Here is a 24,944-nt window from a genome sequence, read left to right as displayed (position 1 = left end):
ACTTACGGGTACATATATATATATTGTATATACTCTGGCTTACAGGTCGGGGGATGCCATCGGCAATTGAGGTTGGAGGCGATACCTGATGGCGACGACAGTAATGGAGGGATGGTCGACGATGCTCGACGACTTGTGGTAGCAAATCTAGAACCAGATGCAGCAATAGTGCAACTTGGTTATGCAACAATGGCGCGACCAACACTTCGACTGCTTGCGACGGCCCAATTAGACAACGATGACCTAGTTATGGAGAAGGGGCAATGACAACAACCATTAATGCAGCAGTAATGGCTGAAGCAAAGAAAGATGACGAGGTAAGGTAGAATAGTCTTTTATTTAGTTAACGTGATAGCGTTCTATGCAAAAGGTTGAGGGTACCAGTTTTTCTCAAATGCTATTATAATAGCGTTTAAGCTAATTTGAGTTGCCAAATACTTCATTAAAAAATGTTGCTTATCTTAAACACTGCTTATGCAGCTTATAAGCGGTCAAATCGCTAAGCCAAACAGCCTCTAAGTCTCTCCCTCTCTTTAATATTTTATTTGTTTTAGTCTTATAAATTTTTAAATTCAAAAAAATAACATTTTTGAAAAATATTTATTTTATATTATTCTAATTTAAAATTTCGTAACGAATCTAAATCTTAGACAATACATGGCCGAATTCTTATTTATATACATTTGTGCCCTTGATAATAAAATACATAATCACAATACTTTTTTTGATAATTAATAGAATCGGACACTAACATATATCTTAAAAAAAATCACTTATTATTCTATAAATTTATTTTTACAAAATTTATAAAGAAACTCTATCTAAATACAAATAAAGATTAGCTAAAGAACTTGTTAACATGCCAATGAAATAAAATAAATTAGGCATCCGATCTCTCACTTTTCTAAACACTAAGATAAAAAAAAGTCTCTAAAATAATAATTATATTACAACATTTGATTAATGTGGTTGGCCAAACTTTAGTGACAATTTTCTTGAAGGTGTAATCTGACATCATCGATGAATTTCAAAAACATATTTAAAATTAATTTTTTAATTTCAAAAACTGAAATGTTTTGAAAAGTAATTTTTGAAATAGTAGAAGGACGAATACCGATCACAAAAATGGAAATAAATATCGGGCCACGAGATATTTGGGCGAGAAAAGGAGGACCTCAGGGTGCATTTTTGTCATATTTCACTATAAATAACCCGAATTTGCTAAACGTGTGGCCTAGACTAACGACTCTCAAACCCTCCCGTGCCAACCGCACGTTTGGTAAATCTTCTGCCGCCGTAGTACCGTTGTTCATGGCCGCCGCCGCCGCCGGCACGAGCACCTCCGTGTCGCCCCACGTGATAGGTTCCACGGTTGTTGAGCTGACCCGAACCGGTAGCCGCACCGGCGCCCCGTTCTCGGTCCGGATCTCTGCGAAGGGCAACGGCGTGTTCACTCGCGACGAGGCGCAGGGGCCGTCTTGCATCTTTGTCGGCCCGATCGAGACTGCCAGCAAAGAAACCCTAGAAGCCCTCTATCGCCAGGTGTTAATTATGATTCTTCGTTTCCTTTTCAATAATATCTATAAGCCACTGAATGTCTGAAAGTGTAGAAAACACTAGTAAATTTACATTATAAAAACGGTTCCACCGTAAACCCTAGTTTTCCACTGATCAACACTAGGGCTTCTGCATCCGTTGTCCATTTGCAATATGCTCAAGAAGAAACCAATGAAGGAAACGGTGATATCAATTTAGAAACTTATCCGTAGAATTCATTTTTCTGGTCTAATAAATCTGATTTGTGGCTTTGTCAATTTTGAGATTTTTTCTTCTTTGCCCATCCAATAACCGTCCAAGTTGAACTGAGTACAAAATACTTTCTGCAAGGATATTGATGCTGATAAATTCTGACGGCCACAGAAATAGAGAACACCAATCCATCATTATCTCCTTTTCATATTGTACTGGTGTTACACTGCAAATAGAACAGTATTTACATTCAATACTCAATGAATAGAATCAAAAACCAAATGTGAGCATTGTCCAACACAATTCGTACCATCTTCCTGACATCCCATGATAGTGGAAAAACCAAAACAAAACAGGACACCGGGATTCTTTAACTTTCCATCTTCGAATTGGGTCCACATTTCAACCTAACATGTATTAAATGTGTGCGGCAAGCATTGTATTCAGTGTGTGTTAAACATGGATGCCGTATTTATTTTGAGGTGACTGGTTTGTAGCTGATAGGAGAAGTTTTTAAGATGGATTAGATCCTGGCAACGTGTTGGAAGGGTATTTTTAATTTTCCCATCTGTTAATGTTCATGGATTTCAGCAAACTTGATTTTGCCTTTTCATATTGAAAGTTTGAAGGTTTGAGATCACAGTGGATGCATTGTCAAGTTATTGAGCTCTCATTCTGCAAATACACTAATCAGTTCTGTGGCTGGTGCATCCAGCTCAGGAATTCTGATGCCAAAGTCAGATTATACTTGATTTCACAAATGGAACTTTTCTGGAAGTCTTGAGAATTATTTTTTCTTGCACTTTGAAATCTGGTTTTTTCTGTACTTATTTATACTTGATTTTGTCTTTTCTTATGCCGGTTTGAATCTGAATCCTCTAGTTTATCTCCTCAAGGTTTATTCACTCCATCCTATCCAAGTCTTAGCACCTTGCGTTGTCCGCCAGCCCCCCCGCCCCCCCCTTCTCAAGACAATGAGAGTCGATTGTGCCTGCTGACCTAGACACCAGCTCAGATGCTAGTCTCTGAGAGGGACATCTATTAAGAAAGTCTTCCAATTTTAATAACAAGCTAGCTGATTGCATAGAGTTGGAGGAATTGTGATATAGGCATCCATGTTACTAATCTATGTTACACCTCCAATAAAAAACAGATTTATCACCTTTTATCAATACTTTATTACTTAAGAATCTATTTGACTCCAAAATTAAGAATTACATTGGAATGGACATGTTTAGTTGAATATCACGCAAGAAATGGAAGAATACTTGAAACTAGAGAAATTATGCATCGATTAGAGGTGAAGCAAAGCCTCTTTTTCTTCAATTTCCAGTTTTTTTTTTTTTTTTTTGAAAATGTGAGAGAAAGTTGGAAGCAGGAAAAAATTTAAAGAAATTATTCCATTGTTTTCATCTGCATAATGCGTCAAAGTCAGTTAATATGGAAATAATTAGAATAATATATAATTGTATTAACAGAGCATGTATTATTTGTCACAAAAAAGTGACACAGCTTCAAGAAAAAGTAAACATCATCTAGAGCTGGCACTTTCCCTTTATATAGAAGTATAGGTATATCTTGTACTAAAATTTCACTGCAAAACTAAATTGCACAATGTGATGGAAATATATAAGATTCTTTTTGGACAGGTTACCCTGACTGGTTGGCTCTATCCATTCAAACCCTTATTCAACTTTTTTCTCTAGATATGCAAGCCTCCTTAATAGTAACCTGACCTAATAAAAGACTGATTTAGTTTAGAGTTAAGTAAGTTATAGGCATTGCAATAATTTGCCAACCCTTGAAAAAAAAAAAAAAATGCCTGGTATCCCTCTCACATCCGCTGTTCTAGTTTCTGTTCTCTGTTTGGTTTCTTGTGTTTCCTACTGATTCCTCTACCTCGTGTCAAAGAAATCTAACTTACCTCCCCATCATCACTCCTTGCCCCTTCCCCTAGTTCTTTCTTTTGCTTCTCACATTTCCTATTGATTTCTCTTGTTTTAGGCACAGGATGCATATTACAGCGGGAATCCTTTAATAGTTGATGATATGTTTGATAGAGTAGAGGTAAACTCTCTCCACGGCTTTTGTTAGTTTATTTGTAACAGCTGTAATATTTTGTGTAGACATCATCATACTTACTTAAATATACAACTCAAACAGTTGAAACTGCGGTGTTATGGTTCAAAATATGTTGTCAAGTACCCGCGGTGCAGTCTTAGAAGGCAGTCAACATATGCTGATGCTGAGGTAATTATATTCCAATTTTGCATTGTACAACTGTTTGTACTCATTATTACAGTTGCATTGCTGCGTAGCTAATGTATTACATAACATTGCATGAAAACTTTGCATTGAAGATAAATACTCACAAATGATCAATGATAACATCTTATATCCAAAATAGAAAAATTCTGCTGCCATTGTCCTTGCTGCTGGCTTCTACATTTCCTGGTTTTCCGATATATCTTATAGCACATTAAGGGCTCCATATGGTTTATTGCTTCAGCGTATCTGGCTGTATTCAATGGATAGTTACTGATGTTACTCTAGGTTTACTTTTAAATGAGAAGAAAGTGCAGTTAGTTTTTCTCCATTTGAAGATTTAATGACGTGGATGTATCTTATAGCACATTAAAGGCTCCATATGGTTTATTGCTTCAGCGTATCTGGCTGTATTCAATGGATAGTTACTGATGTTACTCTAAGTTTACTTTTAGATGAGAAGAAAGTGCAGTTAGTTTTTCTCTATTTGAAGATTTAATGACGTGGATGTAGGGCAGGAAGACCCTTCACAGGTTTTTGCATTAGCAAGTGTGTGGATCCTGTTTCTCGGGTTTGGCATTTCAGTATGTCTTGCACCAATAATCTACACTATGATTCTAGCTTATCAAGATGCATTCGGTTCAGAATTTTCGTACAGCAGACAGGCATCTTTGGAGTTTCTTGCTACATTAAATGGCATTCTTACTATGATATTTGGATCTCTGATTGGTTATCCAATTGCATCAGCTTCTGGTAATAATCTTTGCCTTCACACTGGTACATGTATCTATCTATTTTTTCACTGTCTAAAATCATTTTTAGCTGGAAAAGAATTTAAAAAGGGAATGTTGCTGACATAAATTATATCTTGCTGTGTTATCTGAACAGTTGTTTTTCATGCTTGTGTGGACTCAGAGAATATATATCTTATTTGACATATGTGCTGTCTTCAAAGTAAAGTTGACTGCCATGGAAGGCTTTTAAATTTTGGGTATAAATTCTTCTCCTTGTTAGGTCAAGCAGGAGCTCATGCAAAAACTGAGCTTATATGTACCCCCACAAAATACGTATCAATTTTGATTGCTTTTTTCACTCTCAAAATGACATCCATTTCAGCTATTTAATTTTCTAATTTTCAATTATTATTTTTACCCTTCTGTCTGTTTTCTCATCCATTTTTCTTTTCTTTATGGAGGTGGCTATCATTTACCATGAATTATAAGTACAATGTATAATATATGTGATCTCATCAATGTATTAGGATGTTATAGTTGTAGTCAAAATAATATATTTCAGTCAATTGAAAAGGCTGAAATAAAGTTACAATTAGTGATCTTGTCAAGATTAAGTTTGCGGTTTCCTCAAAACTTCTACCACTGGTCTACTATGAAACAGGTACTAAAATACATGAATAAGATGGCGGGATATAATTGCTGTTACAAAATATATTTTCATTTAGAAGCTGTGGTCAATATCTGTTGCCCGAAGTGCTATCAAAAGGTCTGGTTAATGCAATCACTGAACTGATGCTTACTGAAATGTCGTCTTGTGTATAATATACAAAGACATAGGTATCATGTATAACAGTATAAATTTGTGCCAAAAAAACTGTACAAGGATCAAACTATGGAGTATACATGTATAAGTTTGTCCTATTTTAGTTTACTAAAATATCCTGTTGTTTATGCCAAAAAACTGCACTTCAAGTTTGTTGTTACCATATCAATATCATAATATCATGTTTCATAATTCCATCTTATTTTTGCAGTTGGAGCACTTCAGGGTCTTTGGAAGAATGATTTGGTAGCACTGAAGGGAGCCTGCCCTAACTGTGGAGAGGAGGTTGTTCTTAACCAAACATATGCTTTGTTGTAGTTCAAAATTTCAGAAATTATTAGTTCTTGCCTTAAATTGTCTGTCATGTCTTTGTAAACAAATTTATAGTTCAAATTTGAATGCATAATCCTCACTGCTTTAAGTGCCACAATCTTCAGGTTTTCGCATTTGTGAGATCAGATCAATCTAATAACTCTCCTCATAGAGCAGATTGCCATGTATGTGAATGCTCTCTGGAATTTCGCACCAAGATTGAGGTAATAGAAGTTCACCACCAGTTTCATGTTAGAAAATTCATGTTTTATGATTTCTATTTTCAGGCTCTGAGTACAAGGCTGCATGCTTGGCAAACTAAATTTGCATTCTGTCTTTGACTGCAGTGAATATTTATGGGATTTTTTTAAAGCAAATTTGTTGAGAGCATATCCGTAAATATCATTTGTTCTTTGCTTAAATGGGATTCCATAGTGTATTTTATCCGTACAGTATATTTTATCCTACTGTGGCAACTGAGCTTTGCAGTTACAGTCAGGAAGCGTTTTATGTGCTTATTCGTGGTGTTTATCAGAATGCTAATTGAATTGGAAATGTAGAAGTGCTATATGGTGGGAAAACTACAGGTCATCATTGAGTTCAATTTTCTTAGGAAATTTGAAGTCTTACGAATCGGGAATTCTGCTAAGTTACTAACTACAAGCAGGATGCATGAAGTGTCATAATTAACGCTAGTTGCAAAGATATATACACCCTCCCCCACCCCAAGTTTTTGATCCTTCAGTAATACTAATGCTTGAACAAGGTTGTCTGGAGTTTTGATGTATAACTTTTTAACTTGCAGCAATCCATCACAAGATCAGGTAGAAGGTGGGTTTATGGACGCATATACTTGATTCGACGGCGCAGGAATTCTCGTCAAAGATGGATGTAGGATGCATTGGCATGTCAAGATGTCATTCTTCGTCTCCATTGTCATCTTTACCAGGCAAAGCATTGCATTGCATGCTGTTGAGTGATTTTTTTTTCTCTTTCAAATTTTTCCCCCGTGCAATTGTAATACCAGTAGAACAGGCACTCTGCAACAGTCAAATGTCTTGTATTATGCGACCTGATTAGACTCACTTCTATAAGAACTCAAGTGAATAATATTATCTTCTCTTATTATTGTTTATATCATTCCATGTGCAAAAAAAGTTGGGGATTTCATTTTCAATGTTCAAATACAAGCGTGGACTCACACTAGGGGATTAAGTTTTGATGGAATTAAGATATACCCAATCATGGGTACAAATCAGTACCTTTACAAGAATAGACAATGATATTTTTATAAATTTTTATTTAAAAAAATACCCGGTGATTAATCACACTAATTTTTTTAAATATAAATGTATAAATAAGCTATATTATTTTTTAAAAAGAATTGAATTAGTGAGGCAGGAATGGAAGACGAATGGGGTGAATTTTCTATTTTGCGCTTGTTATAACAATCACAAATATTTTATAAAAAACCTTCATTTGTTTATTTTTGTACAAAAAAGATTAAACTAACATCAAGGGACCAAGTGATGGATGCGCTGATCCTCAATGGGGTGATTAACACCTTGCTATTGCGAAAATAGAAGGGAAAATCGGATATTTGGGAATAATAGTCTCTTTGTATTGATTTACTTGAATGAATACAAATGAGTCCGGCCAACCCTTTTTATAGTGGTTGAACGTGACCCTTTAAAGAGATACAACTATTAAATAAAAGACATGTGCGCTAGAAATGAAAATCCGCAACCATTGGGGTTGGCGGTTACGGGCGGTTATGGTCGGATGGGCAGCGGATGGGCGCAACTGGCCGGGCAGCAGTTGGGCGCAGCTGGGTGCAGCTAGCTGGGCAGCAGCTGGCTAGGCAGCAGGTGGGGCGTAGTTGGCTGGGCAGCTAGTCGCATGGTGGCCGCGCGCGCGCGCCCTTCGCAGTTGTTTGGGGCGCGGCTGGCATCCGTTCGGGCCTCAGTTGCGTCAGTTGGTGCGCGGGTGGCAGTTGCTTGGCCAGCGGTTGCGTCTGTTGGTGCCAGGCTATAGGCGCATGGCTGCGGTGTGGCCCGATGTGCCTTGCTGTGGGGCAGCATGGCCTCAGCGTGCGGCAGTGCGGCCCCGGCTTGCAGCAGCGTGGCCTGCTGTGGGGCGCGATCTGCAGTCTTGGCACCCATGGGCTTGTCATGCGTACCCGAATGCAGCAAGTGTGGGGCTGCTTGCGGCAGATTGCTGCCAATGGCTGGCATGATGGGAACCTCGGCCATAGTGGCTGCAACTTGTGGGTTCAACATTCCCCGCCCCTTGGGAACCATCTTGTCCTCAAGATGCAGGTGGGGAAACTGGTAGGCAAGATATTGGGTTGACTCCCATGTGGCCTCGTCGGGTGTCATATTCTCCCATTGCACCAAGGCCTCAGATATCTTCTTGCGATTCCTCTTGACCACTCGATAGTCTAGGACCCTTAAGGGCTGGACCAGCAATGTGGTGTCCTCATTAAGCTCGGGTAAGTCGTGCACAACATCTGTCAGATGACCCACCTTGGCTTTAAGTTGTGACACGTGAAAGACTGGATGTACATGTGTATCCGTTGGCAAGTCCAATTTGTAGGCCACGGGTCCGATCTTCTTGAGGATTTTATAGGGCCCATAGTAACGGTAGCCCAATTTCATCTTAGCAGCAAGAGTAACACTCTTCTGCCTGCGTGGGCGAAGCTTGACATAAACCAAGTCGCCCTCTTGAAACTTTCGGTCTTGCCTTCCTTGGTCATAGTAGTTCTTCATGCGGGATTGTGCCTTGACCAGGTTGGCCTTCAACTCGTCCAAGAGTTCATCTCGTTCCACCAACACTTGATCCACGCTGTCCATGGGGGACTGGTTGGGCGTATAAGAGACAAGTGCTGGGGGAGTTCGCCCATAAACAGCTTCAAATGGGGTGCGTCCCAATGACTGGTGGTACGATGTGTTGTACCAATACTCTGCCCACGGAATGCGGTCGGCCCAAGTGTGGGGATTGCTTTGTGAAAAGCAATGGAGATACTGCTCCAAGGTCTTGTTGGTGACCTCTGTTTGTCCGTCGGTCTGTGGGTGGTATGATGAACTAGCAGAAAGCTCAGTCCCTAACATCTTGAACAGCTCCTTCCAGAAGTGGCTTGTGAAGATTCTGTCCCTGTCGGTAATAATAGTGCGTGGCAGGCCATGTAGCCGAACCACTGTCTGCATGAACACTCGAGCCACGGATTGGGCAGTGAATGGGTGAACCAAAGGGATGAAGTGAGCATACTTGCTCAATCTGTCCACCACGACTAAGATAGAGGAAAATCCTTGAGATTTTGGCAGACCCTCTACAAAGTCCATTGTTAAATCCTCCCAAATCTGTTCAGGCACGGGCAAGGGTTGCAGCAAACCGCTAGGCCGTGTGGAGTCGCTCTTGGCGCGCTGGCAGGTGTCACACTCTGCAATGTGCCTGGCTATCTGCTGCTTCACGCCTTCCCAATAGAAGAGCCGGCTAAGTCTCTGCCAGGTGCGGTAGCTTCCGGAATGGCCCCCTTCTCTTGAGTTATGGAAATGTCGGATCAGATTGACCCTTAGATCTTGTACATCAGGCACATATGCGCGTCCCTTGTACAGTAACAAGCCATTTTTCATTTCATAGTCATCAGGGGAAGTACCTTCCTCAATGGCTTGCATCAGTTCCTGGCTGCGCTGGTCGGTTGTGAGGGCGTCTCTTATTTGCTGCCAAATGGCCCATGTGGGGCCTGTGACGGGTAGTAGTTGTGGCCCATCTTCTCGCCGGGATAAGGCATCAGCCACCTTGTTTTGGGCACCCGGGCGGTACACGATCTCGTAGTCAAAGCCCATAAGCTTTGCCACCCATTTCTGTTGGTCGGGTGTGAGAACACGCTGCTCCAAAAGATGTCGCAGTGGTTGTTGATCAGTGACGATCTTGAACCGTTGCCCCAATAGATATGGACGCCATACTCTGACTGCTTCGATGATGGCCAACATTTCTTTGGCATATGCAGACCATGTGGCTTTAGTTGGCCCAAGGGCCTTGCTGAGATAGGCTAATGGTTGGTCTCTTTGCACCAGAACCGCACCAATGCCAACGTTGCTGGCATCTGTGTGCACTTCAAACTGTTGGGTGAAATCTGGCATAGCCAAGACAGGGGTGCAGGTCATGGCTTGCTTGAGTGCCGTGAAGGCTTGATCTGCTTCATCTGTCCACTGAAAATTGCCCTTCTTGAGCAGTTGCGTAAGGGGCTTGGCAATGATTCCATAATGCCTCACAAATTTGCGGTAGTAGCCAGTGAGTCCCAAGAAGCCTCGGAGTTGGGTGATGTTGGTGGGCTGAGGCCAAGACTGCATGGCAGCAATCTTGCGGGTGTCCACCTTAACTCCTTCTGGACAAATCCAATGTCCCAAGTACTCTACCTCAGTCTGGCCGAATGCACATTTGGACAGCTTTATGCAAAAGTGGGCTTGGGCCAAGATGGTGAGCGCTTGACGCAAATGCTGGAGATGCTGTGCCCGTGTCTTGGAGTAAATTAAGATATCATCAAAGAAAACCAAGACGAACTTACGGAGCACTGGCTGGAAAATTTGATTCATTGCTGCTTGAAAGGTTGATGGCGCGTTGCACAGTTCGAACGGCATGACAAGGTACTCATAGTGGCCATGATGGGTGCGGAAGGCTGTCTTGTGGATGTCAGGCGGGTGCATGCGGATCTGATGGTATCCTGCCCGCAGGTCCAACTTCGAAAAGACTGTTGCGCCTCCCAACTCATCCAGCATGTCATCAATGGATGGAATGGGGAATCGATCCTTCACAGTGGCTTTGTTTAAGGCACGGTAGTCTGTGCAAAAGCGCCACGACCCGTCCTTCTTCTTGACAAGTAGAACTGGCGAAGAGAAGGGACTGGTGCTGGGTCGTATGAGATTCTGCTTGAGCATCTCCTTCACCTGCCTCTCTATCTCGTCTTTTTGATGGTGGGCGTACCTGTATGGGGGTACGTTCACGGGCTGCTGTTCGTCTATGAGGGTGATGCGATGATCGCACGCCCTGCTTGGTGGTAGGGTGGTGGGTTCTTGCAAAACCGAGGGAAAGTCTGCAAGCACCTCTTGAATGTCGGTTGCTATTTCTTCCCTCTGTGGGTCGGTTGCTGTGGGAAAATCTTCTTGGCTGCGGGGCTGGGTGGCTACTTGAATGGCATAGCATTCACCTCCCGCTCGGATCAACTTCTGTATCTCGTTTCTTTTGACTGCATGGCTGTGACCAGGCTGCATGGACAAGCATACCTGTTGGTCTCCAAGTGTGAATTCCATGGTCAGTCGCTTGTAGTCGAAAGCCACTTTGCCCAACTGGGATAGCCACTGCACGCCTAGTACGATGTCGATCCCTGCCAATGGTATGGCATACAGGTCCACCGTCACTGCAATGTGCTGGATCTTCAGATTCACACCTTTGCATTGCTGGGTGCATGTCAGCTTTTCTCCGCTGGCTACACGCACATGGAAAGAGTCAATGTGGGTGATAGGGATCTGCAGCCTTTGGGCGATCCTTGTACTGATGAAGTTGTGTGTCGACCCGTTATCAATGAGTAGACTGACTTCACAGTTGCACAACATGGCTGTGATGCGCATGGTTTGTGGCCCGGATGAACCAGCCAAAGCATGCAGGGATACTTCGGGCTGTTCGTCACTGGCTGTTTCAATGGCTTCTGCGGGCCAGTTAAGAGGCATGTCGGGCTCTGCCTCTTCCTCATCCCAGTCCTGAGGGTGGTCGCACTCGATCAGAAAGGCTTGGGCCTTCTTGCACTTGTGGCCCGGAGTAAACTTCTCGTTGCAGTTAAAACATAAGCCTTGCTCACGTTGCTTCTGCATTTCGTCCCATGAAAGGCGCCGCACGCCTGGGGGAATAGACTTACTGGACATGGCTTGTGGCGGGGGTGGTACCTTTGGCTTGTACCCGCTACTACTTGTGGCCACAGTAGGGCCTTTGTAGGCATATGACTTGCGCATGGATTGCACCTGTTCATCCTTCAGTCTTGCAATCTCTATGGCATGACGCAAGTGGGTGGGTCTATGCAACTTCACTTCTGTTGCTAATTCTGGCTTAAGGCCTCCAACAAATGCCCCAATCAAGGCCTTTTCAGGCCAGTCCCTCACTTGTGTGGCAACTCTTTTGAATTCTTTCTGGTAGTCACGGAGGGATCCCGTTTGCTGCATTTTTGACAATGCTTCATCGTAGTCCATGTATCCGGTAGGGCCGAATCTGGTGCGAATTTCTTGTTCAAAGTCCTTCCACCGGATTGTTTTGCCCTGGCTCTCATAAGTGCGAGAGAGCCACTGCCACCAGTGATTGGCCTCTCCTTCTAAAAAGTAGGCAGCATAGTCTACCTTCTCTTGACTGGTTATGTCTTGTGACTTAAAGAATTGATTGGCACGGCTGAGCCAAGAAATCGGATCCTCACCATTGAAGGTAGGAAATTGCAGTCGCGATTTAAAGGTGGATTGCTTGCGGGCAAAGGGATTTGTAGTGGCTTCCCTGTTGTCTTCTTGTTGTTCATCTTCAGAGTCGTCCCCAGATCTTGAATCGTGCCTTTGGCTAACAGAGGCAGGAGTTCGTTGTCTGGGGGGTGATCTGCTGTTGCTTCGCCTTGATGATTGCTGTTGTTCAACCAATAGCGCAAGTCGTTGCAGATTCTGCTCCATCCTCGAAAACCTATCTTCCATGATGTTAGACATGTTTTCAAGGTTCTCAAGTCGTTCACGGTTGGTTGGTACTCTAGCCATCTTTGTTGGTTGGAAAAATAGATCGTTGGAACTTTGCTGGCTTGACTCTCAACGAAAGCACCAATGATGGATGCGCTGATCCTCAATGGGGTGATTAACACCTTGCTATTGCGAAAATAGAAGGGAAAATCGGATATTTGGGAATAATAGTCTCTTTGTATTGATTTACTTGAATGAATACAAATGAGTCCGGCCAACCCTTTTTATAGTGGTTGAACGTGACCCTTTAAAGAGATACAACTATTAAATAAAAGACATGTGCGCTGGAAATGAAAATCCGCAACCATTGGGGTTGGCGGTTACGGGCGGTTATGGTCGGATGGGCAGCGGATGGGCGCAACTAGCCGGGCAGCAGTTGGGCGCAGCTGGGTGCAGCTAGCTAGGCAGCAGCTGGCTAGGCAGCAGGTGGGGCGTAGCTGGCTGGGCAGCTAGTCGCATGGTGGCCGCGCGCGCGCGCCCTTCGCAGCTGTTTGGGGCGCGGCTGGCATCCGTTCGGGCCTCAGTTGCGTCAGTTGGTGCGCGGGTGGCAGTTGCTTGGCCAACGGTTGCGTCTGTTGGTGCCAGGCTATAGGCGCATGGCTGCGGTGTGGCCCGATGTGCCTTGCTGTGCGGCAGCATGGCCTCAGCGTGCGGCAGTGCGGCCCCGGCTTGCAGCAGCGTGGCCTGCTGTGGGGCGCGATCTGCAGTCTTGGCACCCATGGGCTTGTCATGCGCACCCGAATGCAGCAAGTGTGGGGCTACTTGCGACAGATTGCTGCCAATGGCTGGCATGATGGGAACCTCGGCCATAGTGGCTGCAACTTGTGGGTTCAACACCAAGTCCACGCATCAACCTGCTCGTGAGGTCAGCTAATTTAATACTCATCAAGACAACGACTAATCCTCATAAATGACAATATAATTAATTTCTTTATTCTTAAAATCCATTTAAGCATAACCGCCAGCGAGTTGTCCCTTTGTTTGGGGGGCACAACTTGTTTGTTCGGACTTCGGAGCTATAATAAGCCAACAGCCACCAGCCACCAGCCAGCCTTAGGACGAATGTTAGAAGTTATAAATTTTGTACGGTTATATATAATGCAATTACTTGTATGAGAAACATATAATCTCATGATTTACAGGCATCCGGATTACTGAGAACCACCTAAATATAATGGATGGCTTTGCTAAGGTCGAGGGCAGAACAAGAAACATCACAGGAACAGATCGTACTGTCTCTGCTCAAGCATCCCCAATCATCACTCACATCACTGAACTGCCTCAAATCCGTCCAGGTCCTCCTCCTCCGAACGGGCCTTCACCAGAGCAGCTTCGCCGTCGGCAACTTCGCCGCCCGGTGCGCCACGCTGGCGTGCATGGGCTACGCAGCCCGACTGTTCGACCAAATGCTCGAACCAAACTCTTTCGTCTGGAACACCATGATCAGAGGGTTTCAGCAAAACCAAGACCCCAGAAACGCCCTCTTGTACTTTGACCGCATGAGGGTCCGGAGCATTCGACCCGATCGGTTCACGTTTCCCTTCGTGGTACGGGCTTGTGCCGACTTGAAGGATCTGTGTACAGGCGTGTGTGTTCATGGGCAGATGTTCAAAGCTGGGGTTGAGTTGGATGTTATCGTTGGTACAAGTTTGATTGGTTTTTACAGTGGTTTTCGTGATATGAAGGTTGCACAGGATGTGTTTGATGAATTGCCCATCAAAGACACGGTTGCTTGGACCGCCATTTTGTCGGGCTATGTCAACCAATGTGATGGCATGGAAAGGGCACGGGAACTGTTTGATAAAATGCCAGCGAGGGACCTTGTGTCCTGGAATACAATGATAAATGGGTATGTGAAAATTGGAGAAATTGGGATTGCTAAGAATTTATTTGATCAAGCGCCGGTGAGGGATATGTTAATGTACAATACTATTTTAGGTGGGTATGCAAGGCATGGTGAACCGGAAGTTATGTTGCAATTTTTCCACAACATGGCAGAGAGAGATTTGGTGTCCTGGAACTCGGTTATTGGAGGACTTGTGCGTGGTAACCAGATTAATGAAGCTATGAGGCATTTCCACTGGATGCAAATGGAGAAAGTGAACCCTAATGAAGTCACGCTGGTGAGTCTTCTCTCTGCTTGTGCTCAAGTTGGAGCATTGGATACAGGAAGATGGTTACACTCGTATATTGACAGAAATAAGCTACGCTTAAGTGCTGTCATTGGGACTGCTCTAGTGGACATGTATTCTAAATGTGGTGACTTAGTAAGTGCTTTTTATGTCTTTCAGAAGATTCTGGAAAGAGATGCTGTAGCTTGGAATGCAATAATCATGGGATTTTCAATGAATGGGGAAAGCAGAAAGGCCCTGAGCTTTTTCCAACGTATGAAAAACGAAGGTGTGAGGCCTAATGATGTAACTATTCTTGGTGTTCTTTGCGCTTGTGTGCACTCGGGATTGGTAGACGAAGGGCGTCAGTTCTTCAATCATATGTCCAAAGAGCTCGGTTTGGTGCCTAAGTTAGAGCATTATGGATGTATGGTTGATCTCCTTGGTCGAGCTGGTTTGTTGAACGAAGCTTATCAAGTGATCAAAGCTATGCCTATTGAGCCACACAGTGGGGTCTGGGGTGCCTTGCTCAGTGCATGTAAAATTCATGGAAATGTTGATCTTGCAGAGATTGCAATTCAACACTTGATCCAGCTAGACCTTGAGGATGGAGGATATTTGGCAATAATGTCCAACATATATGCCAATGCGGGAAGGTGGAATGATGTTGCCAAGGTGCGGGAAATGATGACAGAGAAACGTGTTTGTAAATTGCGGGGCTGTAGTTCGATAGAGATCAACGGTGAGATACATGAATTTGGAGTGGAGGAGAAGATTCATCCTCGAGCTAAAGAAATCTGTGAGATGATAAACGAGATCTCAAGGCGTTTAAGTATAGCAGGACACGTTGCCAGTACAAGTGAGGTATTCTTTGATGTGGACGAGGAGGAAAAAGAGAAGGCATTGCATTTTCACAGCGAAAAGATGGCCGTTGCCTTCGGGCTTATTGCCACCGGTGAGGGCACTGTTATTCGGGTGGTAAAGAACTTGCGAATTTGTGCAGATTGTCATGCTGCCATAAAGTTGATTTCCAGGATCTATCAAAGAGAGATAATTGTTAGGGATCGCAGCCGGTTCCACCACTTCAAGAAAGGCTCTTGTTCTTGCGGAGATTACTGGTGATCAAACAAATTTTATGCTGCAACGGGGGAACTTGAGAGATAGCAATAGAGGAACTTTATGTCAATGCGTTTCAGTAGTCAAGACATACAATAAAAGTGTCCTCCTCTATCTATGCCTATCAACTAACTTAAAAGTAAAACAGATTATGCTGTAGACTGAGAGGTTTAAGTAATGAGAAGATTGGAATAAATCACATGGTGCATAGAATAAAGTAGAACAATAATTCAATGCAAGAAATAGAGATTAAGGCGACATGCATTAATCTGCTCCATTCCACACGATACAGGAAGAATATTATATACTATTGAAAGTCCTTGTATGTTCTGTGATCCGAAAACTATAACGGCCATTCAATGCAAAATTTAGTATTTCACAATCTTAGATGCCAATGGAAGACGAAGATCTAACTATTGGAAATTATGGAAGCTTCAAAACTGTTGTCAAGGTAGTTCTTGAAGACTTGTACAGCTGCGCTAAATGATTTAAGAATCACTCGGGGATGAGATAGAGGGGGGGAGAGGAACCGAGCCAATCAGAAGTGTGCCAAGCTATATACTAGAACCCATACAAGCTGGAGAACAGAACAGAATAACTAAAAAGTTAGCAAAGCAGGGGAGGCAGTTCTGACGAGAAAGAATAGCAACAATAATGAGAAGTTTTGTAGTACCAGAAATAGCATTATAGAAACAAAGAGCCCCTCTTGGAGAAGAGCGCCATGGCCACCGAATTCTTCCTCATCGATCTTCAGTATCATGGCATAATAACAATATATAATTCCAGAAGATACCAGAAGGAACCTGAAATCCAAAGTTGGTACTCCGAGTTGATAATGGGTGTTTCGATCCATCACAGCAAAGGTTGATCTTAAGTGAGTACAACTTACCGTATCTTTCGAGCGTCATTATTATTGTATGATAGATGATTTATATATAACCATGCAAACTCCACGACAAGCAATAATTAGAAAAGTACTAGCATGAGAACTCGGGTCATGCTGCACATTTCCATAGGCATCAGATGCGTGTATTTCGCATGTATCCATAAATGAATGCAGAAAGAAACAACTAACTCAAACCTTCTCTTTTAAAAAAGAAGAAGAAATAGTAACTATAAAAAAATAACAATTTCACATTTTAAAAGAACTCCAACAAGGCAACTTAGACATTTTCTATCATAATAAGTAAATGTAGCAATAGTATCCAACTTAAAGACCATAACTGAACCAATATATGAATAGCATTCATTAGTCAGGCAAAGTGGTTCAAAGTATAGCTCATAAGTCATAACACAATCATTTATCTCTTAGGGTTTTTTTTTTTTGCACTTTTGCATTTTATTTGGAGCCCTGTCTTTGGTTAACTAATACAATAATTTTATTATCATCTCGCTTTTCTAACCATTTCTTACTAGACCTGTGCAAGCAATGACAGAGGAAAAGTAACCTCTTCACACCAAAATAAATAAATAATAAAAAAGACTAATAATTAGGCAATAACTTCTACAGCTGCAAGTGAACAGAGTTGCGCGCGAATGGCTCGAAGCTCCACTCGATTAGGACTTGTTCAAGCTCATTCATTTAGTTAAATAAACAAGCTTGAGGTTGATTGTTAAACTCGTTTAGTAAATAAGCCGAGCTTGAGATTTAAGGTACTTGGCTCATTTGACCTTATGAACAAACTCATTTGTGGTTCATTTGTAAGCTTGATAATAGGCTTGTTTGGAGTATATTTTCAAATAATGTGTCTTTTTTATAATTGAGATTTTTTGTTACTATATCAACATAAACTAATTTTATATGTCTACCTAAACAAACCAAAAATCAAGCTTATGATGACCTTTAAATTTAGAACTTATGAAAAAGCTTATATGAAACTCCCTTAAAGCTAGTTTGAAGCTAGTTTAAAGCTCTCATTTAATATAAATGAGCTTAGCTTAAGCGTGAGCTTGAGCTCAACAAGCTCAAGCCTCATTTTTTAGCTCAACTCAAGCTTGGGCTTGAGCTTGACAAAATTCTTAACAAGCAAGCCTAAGCTTTTATGGGCTTGAATTGTTTGTAGCCCTAATAATTTCCTTGACTTTTCTCCTACTTATACAATTGGAAACAAAGGAAGAACATGTGTTTTACAACCCAATTTTCATCAAGCGGCAGAGGCATGGGTTTTACAAGGTAACAAGAAAATAGAAAATGTATTCAGATAAATCATCTTTTCCATTGCATATCCAACTTGACAAACAACAATCCCAAGCCTTAATTTCATGTGGTCGGAAATTCTATATTTCTAGAAAGCCATTATATCCATGTCATGTTTAAGAGTTTCGTACTAAGATTCTACCCCCCTGCCGCGGTCTTCCTCTACATCTTTTGTTACAAACTTCTTTCATTTGATGCACTTATCCAAACCATCTTAATTGTGTCTTGCACATGTATTTTTAACAAGCATCACTCCAACTTTATTACATATATTTCGTTCAAATTCTATCTTCTTTTTGTATGGACACACATCCATCTTAATATCATTATCTCAAGTTACACTTATATTTTGCAACTTAATTGCTCAAAACAAAGATGGTCTTATAACCGTCTAATAAAATTTTCAATTTAGCTTTAAATGAATTTTACAGTCACATAAAATGTTAGACACATCTCCACTTCAACTATCCTATCTTGGTTCTATGAGTAATATCCTCAATAATTTCTTATTCTTTGTAAACAATTAACTTGAGATACCTAAACTGATATTGTTTTAAAATAACTTGATCTTCAAGTCTCACCATAATATAGTCCAAACTTCTATTTTTGCTGAACTTACATTTCATATATTCAATTTTTGACCTACTCAACTCGAAATCTAAAATGTTCTTCCATAGATCGAGCTTAATTTCTTTTGTCTCATCTACCAAGAACAATATTTTCTAAAAATAACATATTTCAAGGCATCTTTGATGTAATTCAATTTGCAGACGAAGCACATCTTAGAGGTAAAGGGCTTTGTAAGTCCATCCACTACAAAGCAAAGAGGTAAGGGTCTCAATGTGTATGTTTGATGTCATTCAATTGTGATTGCACAGCTTCAATATCTCCTTTACAAGTCCTAACACACGCTTATCCTTGACAATACACATCTTTAATAACTTTTATATAAACAATCCAAACTCGTTTCTTCTCTAAAACCCTCCACACAACTTCTTTTTGGCAGCTTTGTCGTAGGCTTTTTCCTAGTCTATAACAAATCCTGTATGCAAATCTTTCTATTTATCTTTGGACCATTCTATCAGACACCCCCATAAATACATATATTATATTTTCGACCCACCAGGCATCAAATTGATTTTCATAAACCTTGGTTTCTCTATTTAAATTATGGTTAATTACCTCTTCAAAAATTTCACAATATGATTCATTAGCTTAATCCCTCTATAATTTTCACAACTTTGAATATCTCCTTTATTCTTGTAAATGACACTAGAATGTTCTTTCTCCACTCATCAAGCATACTCTTTAATTTAAGGACAGCATTAAATAATTTTATTAATCATAAAATGCTCTCTCTTCTTTCATGTATTTCCTTGCTTCTATCAATATATTTTGTGGTCCACTTTACCAGTCTTCATCTTTTATATAGCTTGCTTTACTAAATTTAGACAAATATGTCTATAGAACATGTAATTGCTATTTTCTATAAAATTACTAAGATGTCTCAACATTTCCCAAATTCATTTGAATAACTTAAAGAGATACTCCTTTCATTTCTCCTTGATTGCTCTCTCATTTACCAACAGGTTTTTATTCCCATCTTTTATTCATTTCACTTGGCTAAAGTATCATGTTTTTCTTTTTTGTTTCTTTCCCATTTTTTGAGTCAACTTGGCAGTACAAATTTTCATAAGCTTTTGACTTACTTCACTAACTGTCTTCTTTGTTGAAGTATAGATCTTCAACTTCTTTTTTTTTTTTTAATTTTATATGATAGCATGTATGTGAAGTTTTGCAACAAGTTCTCTTAGTTTTGATTTTTTTTTTTTACATCTTCATTTCACCACTAAGACTCTTTTTTATTTGGGGTTTTTCCTTTGACTCTCCTCTTATAGTTTTTGTTGTATTTCGAATAGGAGTACCAGAGTAGCCATCTTAATTCACATTGGGTTAGCCTCTCCTTTTACAAACTAATCTCTTCTACCACACATCTTTTCTATACAAATAGCTTGTTTTTTCACCTTTTAAAGCCATTTGATTGTCCAACTTCATTTTCTTTAATCATTCTTCATCAGTTCATCGCCCATTTTTTCATATGGACGTCAAGGAACATAAATCTACACATTGACCAGCCAGGCACTCTCCTAGTATAACTTCACATTCCTTACAGTATACCAATAATTTTATCTCACAAGAAAGTAAACTTTTTGGGTAGCTGATGAGTCAATTTTATGTGTGAAAAACCAAACAAAATACTCATGAAAATCTAAAACTCCCACATCAACATTTAACCATTCCCCCAAACATATTCAACCCCAAATTTTTTTCACCAAGAATGTTGAAAACTGTTCATTTAATCTCTGTAGGCCAGGTGTATTACAGGACCATTGAACAGCACTTTTACTCAACTTATGAAAAAGAATAAAAATAAAATATGACAAGAAGGAAAATCTTTTAAACCATGTGGCAAGCAAGCATCAGCAGGTATTTCAAGAGAAAAAACCTTTCACCTTCCTTACCCTCCAATGAAGGCGCGAAAAGTCAAGCTTCATGTTGAAGTGTTCTCTTCTCTCCAACTGCTTGCTAATTATGTAGGCATTTCAGCATATCAACAAAACATCCTTAACCCAGAACTTCACTAAATGTAAGGCTCTAACAATAGCATTGATGTTTCTTAAAGTTTTACAAGGTTTGTTCACATCACTTGGGGGAAGGAACCAAGCTATTGCAATACACTGTTGAAGCACAATGTTCACAAAAAATGCAATCACATTTGTCAGGTATGATCTTTCATCCCTCCAATCCTTTCCAATTGCTCCACATATCTACTGCTTTAAATTCAGTCAACACAATCAATTATAAGAACCTACCCTGTCTATGCAAATTTCCAAAATACAAATCTTCCTTGAGACAATATTATTGCATGCATGGATTTATGTTAGTGAACTTTTCAGACAAATTCAGAGGTGCAGCTCCTATGGGATAACTAATCTGATTAGATCATGGCAAGGTAAATGTATAACAGTAGAATTTTCAGAGTTATATTGTTTAACAATTAGCAATTATGTCGACTCATTATAATTTAGAATTTAGAATGGAAGGCAAGTTATCCTGCTATCAGGGTAAGAAGAACAAACATCTGGCAATCCTAGAGCAATTGCTGCCCCGCCTAAATAAAGCAAGTATTTCAGACAATTGCAAATTTCTATTCATTGATGTTCCGAATTTAACAAACTCAAAAAGCAGGTCTATCTTTTGAATTAAGAAATTAGTACAAGATTGAAACAATCTCCTAATAGTTCTGCTAATGACACCATCAAGTAGGTAAATATCTAAGCACCAACAGCTTTCTTTTTAATGAATAGATGATCTCAAGTGGGATAAAGGCTTTGTGTTGTTTTAATTGTTGATTGTTGAAGAATAGATCTTTAAAGATAACATTGAGAAACTTTTGGAGCAAAAGCAGGACAAGTAATATCAGCCATATAATATGGCTGAGCGTGGAGGACTACAGTAGTCAACTTACACAATGATCCATATGCCTCCAACTAAGGGAATGGCACCCCAAAGCAACCCACATACTAGGGCTAACACTTGACGAATCCAATGCAATACATCTCCCAATTGATCCTGCAAGAGAAGCGTGTTACATTGCATATGGACTAACAAAAATAAAATTAGTATGTAGTAATTTTAGATCAAGCAATATTGTTAATAATGGATTACCCTAGCTGCAAAACTTTCAAACTATGCCACTCATGCATCAAATGCTACAGACTTCCAAATTTCTTTTGAACCATCTAAACCTTTTTCATTAATTCCTATATTAATCAACAGGTTGCTCTTTAGTAGCAATAGTAAAGTTACTCATTTGTGACTAGAAGGTCGTGGGGTTGAGTTGTGGAAACAGTTTCTATGCAAAACAAGGATAAGGCTGCATACAAAAATAACACTTCCCCAACCCTCAGAAAATGGGGAGCCTTGTGCACCAAGACACCCTATATTACTCAAGAATAACATTTACTCTCATAGTTCTAGCAAGATATAAGCTTATTAGAAAGAAACACTCAAGCAAGATATAAACTCACTCAACTTGATGAAACTAACCCTTTTTCTCGCCATAGAGTGAGATACGTCGATAGTCTTTCACCAGCAGCAAAAAGATACAATTCATCAGAAAGGTAGTATTCAATATGTTATACATAATCATTTAGTAATTTCTTCTTTGGCCCCAACTCCACCCTTTGTCTCTTTCATACCATCAAGGAAGATGAAAGAACTACAACTTAAAAACAATAACCTTACCATCAAAATTTTCCCTCTGCAGCAATTTCCACCGTTGGCAATTTTTTTTTGTCAAACTTTGCTAGGATTTAATGATAACTTTTTTTATCAACCTGCCAAGTGGCAGCATGAATTGACTTCCTTGAAGGACCAGTCCCCTCATCTACCTTCTGAATGATCTTAGGGGAGCTATAAATACAGACAAACCAATACAGAACTCTAAGTCAGTCTCAAAACATTTTCCTGGCCCACACACTCATTAATGGTTCTAAGTTAACCCTGCAATACTACAAGGTCCACAACCATTCACTCAAAAGGGTTAGCTAAAAGTGACTTATGGGTTCACAAAACCAAGTAATATACCCAAGACTTCCCTAGTAAACTAATGGTGTGAGATTGTGTTGTGCCAATACAAATTTAAGTCTCTCGAGCTTAAACTTTCCCATCCACCCTCTTATTCATAGGTATATAATATTTGATGAATAGTCATGATTCTGATAAATTTCTGTGTACTATATTATTAAATGTCATATTATGTCATATTGAATTTCAATTCTAAATAATCAGATCTTCAACAAAAGCTATTAAATTCTGTCTCATTGTTTATCCAATATTTTACCCATGGTGCTGTAGATTCAAGACTGAATATGGGTAATGTTTGGGAATTATGAAAGTCAATGAATAAAAGGAAAGTGATAGCCTAAAGTACCAGGAAGGGGAACCCTATTTGTGTTTTCACTTCCTTATATCAGGCCTTAGTTCTATTTTCCAATCCCCTACCCACCTAACCCAAAATGGCAATATAAATTCATGGAATTCTTCTCCACGCGTGGCATTTAACTTCTCCACTGCAAACTTTCCAGTATCTCACTACCGGACCACCTCTGCCGGACTCCTTAACATGTGACATTCAACAGTGGCAGTTCTTTATTGGCCGGTCAGAGGTTAAAAACTTGAACAGGGTTATAGTAAATATGAGGCAAGATATAAGAACAAACTCAAAACATATTCTCTGATCCAAGTTCCCAATAGACAAAGTTGCTTCTACTAGCCTCCTAATCTCTGAACCATATTCTGCCTTCTCAAATTTTCAATCTATTATTCTCTAAAATATTAGACAAATAAATCACAAAAATATAGGGCACCCCACCTAATAATAAAGAAAACTGGTACTCCTGATCAACAGTTGGTTGCAATGGGTCGTTGGAGTCATTGGCGTTAGCATATATCCATCTCGTGCTAGTAAAACCAATGAAAATTAAGGGGAAAAAGAAAAAACTATACTAATGGACCAACAATCTAAGGTCACACGTCCAAACCTTATCCCAAGACGCCTCCGGATCAAGCAATTTGGCGAACTTGAAGGGGGACAAGTGGTCGTTCTGATGTTGCTTCTCTTGCTGCTGAACTTTGAGCTTGGCTGATTTTCTTTCCTTCATTCCGAATTCAAATTGACTAACCTTGGACAAACAATGCGTCAAATTCAAAAATGTGATATTCCGCAGATTCGATCGAGTCCGTTAGGGTTGGTGCCACAAAAAGGGATTAAAGAAGAAAAAGAAATGAGAAGAAAAGACAGACAGAGAAGCCCGATCCAATGGATCGGGTTTCGAGAAGAGAGTCGAATATGATTGTAAGAAACTTTGCTGGACTGCAAATCTGAGACGATTGGACAGTGGAGAAGAGGCTGGGCGGATGGAATGTGATTCGGTCTTTGCCGAATGCACGTGATGCAAAGAAAGAAAGCTAGTTCCTAATTCCAAAACAAAAGTGGCCACATTTATTTTTCTGCGATATAATTAATGTATTAGTGTCAGTGAGCTATTAATTGCAATTATACATATACATTGTTGTTCGGACGGGTCAAAGATCTTTTATCGGGATAAGACAAACAGTTTTTGATAAAATATTTCAGGTGTGGGGGCAAATTTGGGATTATCAGTCGTCGTTTCATCCAAATCATCCCCACAAAATTTATCTTATAGCAATATATAAAATTATATTTATACAAGTAATTTATTTACTTCTAAATTAGTATTTTTTTTTTCAATTCACAACTTTATTTATTTATTATTATAAACTATTTTGACTTTTTTTTCAAAATATAAATGACGTGTCATAAGAAAAAATATCAAAAAATAAATAAATAAACGAATTAACCCAACTTAATTGAGACGATCCAATAATAAAGGGTTGTAGGAGATTTGTGAAAAATTGCCAATACGGCCCACAGGCTGGCAAAGAAGGTTGTGGAGGGCCCCCGCAAAAAGCACTCGCAGTTGCGTGGGCAACCATGCAGCCCTAGGAGACAGCCCCACTATTGTTGCACAACCTCAAAGTTAGGCTCTACAGGGGGCTTCCTTAGTCGTCGGGGGCGACACCACTGCCAAAGTATTTCTCTAAATATAGAGGAGTCTTTACAATATGCAAACTAGATAACTCTGACATTCGAAAATCATTCTGAAGATTCCATGAAAGGGATAGACAATTTTCTATAAGGAGTTATAATCTTAAAATGACAAGATAAACGTCATCTATAAGAAGAAATGTCAAGATATACGTTATTTGTAAGAATCCTAATCATGAATTACT

At 40.2% G+C, this 24,944-nt stretch overlaps 3 protein-coding genes across 3 annotated transcripts; 2 read left to right on the top strand and 1 right to left on the bottom strand.

The window, feature by feature from the left end:
* Positions 1 to 1,222: 1,222 nt before the first annotated feature.
* On the top strand, positions 1,223 to 7,023 carry LOC127798933 (PGR5-like protein 1B, chloroplastic). Its single transcript, XM_052332591.1, has 7 exons — positions 1,223 to 1,542; positions 3,754 to 3,816; positions 3,913 to 3,999; positions 4,533 to 4,767; positions 5,783 to 5,856; positions 6,009 to 6,107; positions 6,689 to 7,023. Exons 1-7 carry the CDS (start codon positions 1,312 to 1,314, stop codon positions 6,776 to 6,778), a joined length of 879 nt encoding a protein of 292 aa, XP_052188551.1. The 5' UTR covers positions 1,223 to 1,311; the 3' UTR covers positions 6,779 to 7,023.
* Positions 7,024 to 13,616: 6,593 nt separating this feature from the next.
* On the top strand, positions 13,617 to 16,013 carry LOC127804856 (pentatricopeptide repeat-containing protein At1g08070, chloroplastic-like). Its single transcript, XM_052341911.1, has 2 exons — positions 13,617 to 14,764; positions 14,933 to 16,013. Exons 1-2 carry the CDS (start codon positions 13,820 to 13,822, stop codon positions 15,872 to 15,874), a joined length of 1,887 nt encoding a protein of 628 aa, XP_052197871.1. The 5' UTR covers positions 13,617 to 13,819; the 3' UTR covers positions 15,875 to 16,013.
* A 142-nt stretch (positions 16,014 to 16,155) lies between these two features.
* On the bottom strand, positions 16,156 to 24,123 carry LOC127804863 (uncharacterized). Its single transcript, XM_052341923.1, has 4 exons — positions 23,672 to 24,123; positions 21,595 to 21,698; positions 16,542 to 16,671; positions 16,156 to 16,445 (listed from the first exon to the last, which is right to left on the bottom strand). The coding sequence occupies exons 1-4, from the start codon at positions 23,789 to 23,791 to the stop codon at positions 16,407 to 16,409; spliced, it is 393 nt and encodes a 130-aa protein (XP_052197883.1). The 5' UTR covers positions 23,792 to 24,123; the 3' UTR covers positions 16,156 to 16,406.
* Positions 24,124 to 24,944: the final 821 nt, after the last annotated feature.

The sequence above is a fragment of the Diospyros lotus genome, chromosome 1 (assembly GCF_014633365.1).
Source record: "Diospyros lotus cultivar Yz01 chromosome 1, ASM1463336v1, whole genome shotgun sequence".
NCBI lineage: Eukaryota > Viridiplantae > Streptophyta > Magnoliopsida > Ericales > Ebenaceae > Diospyros > Diospyros lotus.
Note: the sequence above shows the minus strand (reverse complement) of the source record. Positions and strands in the feature narration are given on the sequence as shown.

Coding starts and splice junctions, on each gene's coding strand:
- LOC127798933 (XM_052332591.1), top strand. CDS start 1,312: ATGGCCGCCGCCGCCGCCGGCACGAGCACCTCCGTGTCGCCCCACGTG. Junction 1,543..3,753: donor TAGAAGCCCTCTATCGCCAG/GTGTTAATTATG, acceptor CTCTTGTTTTAG/GCACAGGATGCATATTACAG. Junction 3,817..3,912: donor ATATGTTTGATAGAGTAGAG/GTAAACTCTCTC, acceptor CAACTCAAACAG/TTGAAACTGCGGTGTTATGG.
- LOC127804856 (XM_052341911.1), top strand. CDS start 13,820: ATGGCTTTGCTAAGGTCGAGGGCAGAACAAGAAACATCACAGGAACAG. Junction 14,765..14,932: donor ACCCTAATGAAGTCACGCTG/GTGAGTCTTCTC, acceptor TATGTCTTTCAG/AAGATTCTGGAAAGAGATGC.
- LOC127804863 (XM_052341923.1), bottom strand. CDS start 23,791: ATGAAGGAAAGAAAATCAGCCAAGCTCAAAGTTCAGCAGCAAGAGAAG. Junction 16,672..21,594: donor GGAGGCATATGGATCATTGT/GTAAGTTGACTA, acceptor TTTGGATTTCAG/GTTCCTTCTGGTATCTTCTG. Junction 16,446..16,541: donor TTTCTATAATGCTATTTCTG/GTACTACAAAAC, acceptor TCTGTTCTCCAG/CTTGTATGGGTTCTAGTATA.